Source organism: Plasmopara halstedii, assembly GCF_900000015.1.
Source record: "Plasmopara halstedii genome assembly, contig: Scaffold_117, whole genome shotgun sequence".
NCBI classification, from domain to species: Eukaryota; Oomycota; class Peronosporomycetes; order Peronosporales; family Peronosporaceae; genus Plasmopara; species Plasmopara halstedii.
The window spans coordinates 221050-223948 of NW_020187038.1; the positions used below are offsets into that span (position 1 = coordinate 221050).

At 40.2% G+C, this 2899-nt stretch overlaps 1 protein-coding gene across 1 annotated transcript in view; it reads right to left on the reverse strand.

Moving 5' to 3' along the window:
* Positions 1 to 1752: 1752 nt before the first annotated feature.
* The window catches only part of PHALS_00639 (uncharacterized protein), a gene marked incomplete at both ends in the record, with an annotated part of 1322 nt that continues 175 nt past the window's right edge, over positions 1753 to 2899 (reverse strand). Inside the window, 2 exons of the mRNA XM_024718312.1 lie at positions 1753 to 2259; positions 2348 to 2493. Of these exons, the coding sequence (XP_024586868.1) occupies positions 1753 to 2259; positions 2348 to 2493 (653 nt within the window). The remainder of the gene's footprint in view (positions 2260 to 2347; positions 2494 to 2899) is intronic.

Genomic DNA, 2899 nt, shown 5'->3' on the forward strand with positions numbered 1-2899 from the left:
CAAGCTGGTTTTTAGAAGGCAGCTTTTAGCTATATTGTACTAATGAATGCAAGAAATCCACTCATCTAATTAGCAGTAAGCAAATTTGACATTTGAGTACAAAATATTTTTTTAAGAATAGATTATTATTTGAAAGCGAAAATAAAGTCATTTCTTGTTCTTACACTCAACCAGTACACAGCACTCGAACAAAAGCATTTGTCTTGCATTTCGTGCATGACGGCAGTGGAAGGATGCGATATGATGTGATGCTTATAGTGAGTGAGGAGCTTGTCTAAAAATTGAAAAACGAGATTGGAGATGAAAACGACGACATGTGTCAACTGTCAACTCTAGCTTTTACTCCAGCGTCGAATCTTGATAGCTCACCATGTGGCTAACTTTGTTTATGACAAGAGCAACATTGTCTTTGGAAAGGAAGAGCACGACTGAAAGGTATATTGCCGCAGCACGAAAGCAAGTGACGCAAAATAGAATAGTTTTAGTTCATAAAAAATGGTCAATATTCATAAATTAAAATATGATGAAGTAAAAAAAATTTAATCGCAGAAACATTTTTAGCCAAATCGCTATTTTGATCACGAAGCATCAGTTCCAACATGCCGAGGCTACTTCCCGGGTCAACTTATTGATCAACTTCAAGATGCTTAGCAATTCCCACAACAACTTATCCGATTTTACTGAATTGATCATCTTTAACACCTCACGAGATCCAAACCTAGCAATGAGTACCGCAAGCAAGCTCAAATACTTCGTAGAACTCTCCTTGTAGGTACTAACGTAGATGTCGTAAGCATTAAGCAACAAACCATCATGAGCGCGATCCTCCACATTGAGCTGGTTCATTATATCGGATGTGAGTAACTTAAAAATTGCGACCGTCCTCAAGCATCGTTAATTCAGGCAAATCTGTCACCGTGCCATTGAATTGATTGAGCGAATTCAAAAAGGAGGTTGACGATCATGTCGTTTCGCCCGCCGTCACATAGATGCTCCAACACATTTGAATCGCTTTGCATACTATTGAACAAATCATGAATCACCAGTTCCTTTAATCCTTCGACATCATTCAGCTTTTTCTATGTCGCGATTATTCTCGAATGCTGAAACGTTTTTTAAGGTCGAAATTGAAATAAACGACAACAGTTCATGGCTCAGAAAATATGTATCCACAAATCAAAACCACTTGTTGATCGACGACAGGCTTTGAAAGTCAAAGTCCATCAGCTCAAAAACTTGATCTGGATTTTTACCGGCTTTTATCCAATGCTCAATCTGCTCAATTACAAGAAGTTCGGCAACTTTTGCAGTCTCTGGGTGCAATGTAGCTGCTAAAATTATGGTCGATGTATCACGATCACCATACCGAGCGGTTAGTGCAGGGAGCAATTATATCTGCGCAAATGGTCTCGCTTTATTGTGAGAGCAAATGTAGCTTTCACATGCAGCAAATACCTTGCTGTCGTAAAGGATCTTGTCTCGCTCGTAAGCTGTGTCTACAGTGCAATTAATAGGTTGTCCAGCTGCGCTTCTACGGTCTTCTTAGTCTTGCACCACTTTTTGATATCTTCTAATAAATCAGGGGGACCCATGCTGTCGACAAACTGCCAATAATTCTCCACAAGAAAATCAAAATCAGTGTTCTTTTCAATTCCCTGACTGAGCAGATTCGAGAGTCTGTCAGGACTTATCATCCTACTAAACAAGTTAGGAAAATACACGTCTTCCACACGTGAAGAACTGTGCGGGTGTTCAAGCATCTCTTTTTCGAAAGTTGAGGTCAGAACACTGTTGTCGTAGTGCTTCTTGAATATCAAGTTGCGTGTCCGATTCTGCATAACTTGAAGATAATTTCGCAGACTGAGTTCTCGCCGCCAATTCAGACTTGTCAGAAACAGCCCTAAGGATAGCGGGCAATCTCAGCTGCATGTTTGGATTTTTCTCGTTATAATTGGCAAGAGACGTCTCGTACGCAGCGAGCAGCGAGCTTTCATAATTGCTGTCGTGGCCAATCGTGTTGTCTGCTGGCGTAGGTACGTTCTCGGACAAAGTAGGTTTTATAAGGTCGGCCTTGTTCATGCAAAATTCCTTAAACGAATTAAGACAAAAAATACTTCTACTAGTGTCCAATCCACTGCGACGAAGCAGATTCTTGACATCTTCATCGCTTTTCAAGCTGTCAAACCAGTCCAGAAATAACATTGTCTTCAATCGTTCAACATCCACGTATGTTTGCTTTTTCATCACAATTTGAACCAGCTGTTCCTCAGTCGCGTATTTTATCAGCGTTGCCATCAAATTAAATGGTGGCCTTTAGTTCTGTTCACAAAATTCATCAGACATTAACCAGTGTGCTAATGGACCGCAAGCTTTGATCCCCAGAATCGATCAGCTTGAGAAGTCCAACCGGATCTCTCATGGCTATCCAATGCTCAATCTGTTCAATCTCAAGCATACTGGCCTCAGCTGGAGTATCTGAATCCGTTTTTGCGGCTGAAATCACAGACGCCGCACATTTTCACCAAAAGCTAGCAATAAGAACAGGTAGCAAGCCTACGGTCGTGGCTGGACTTGCTTTGTTATACGTATGGACATACGTGTCAAGCGCAACAAATTCCTTGTACCAATAATCCTTGTCCTTGTGTCGATTTTTGTCCTTTTTTCCAGTAGTAGGCGGTGTAGGCGTGTTGCTTGTCTTAAACTTTCTAATGAAGATGACAAATGAATTGATAACAAAGTGACATTTGAGTACAAATATCCACTTAAAAAAAAATATTAAGATTTGACAGCGAAAGTGCTCAGTAAAAAGTGTTTTTTTGTATTTTACAGTTTAAGCAAGGTCTTGCCAGCGGTGTAAGAACTATAATTTTTATCCTTATTGTCCATAGATTCATGCCAT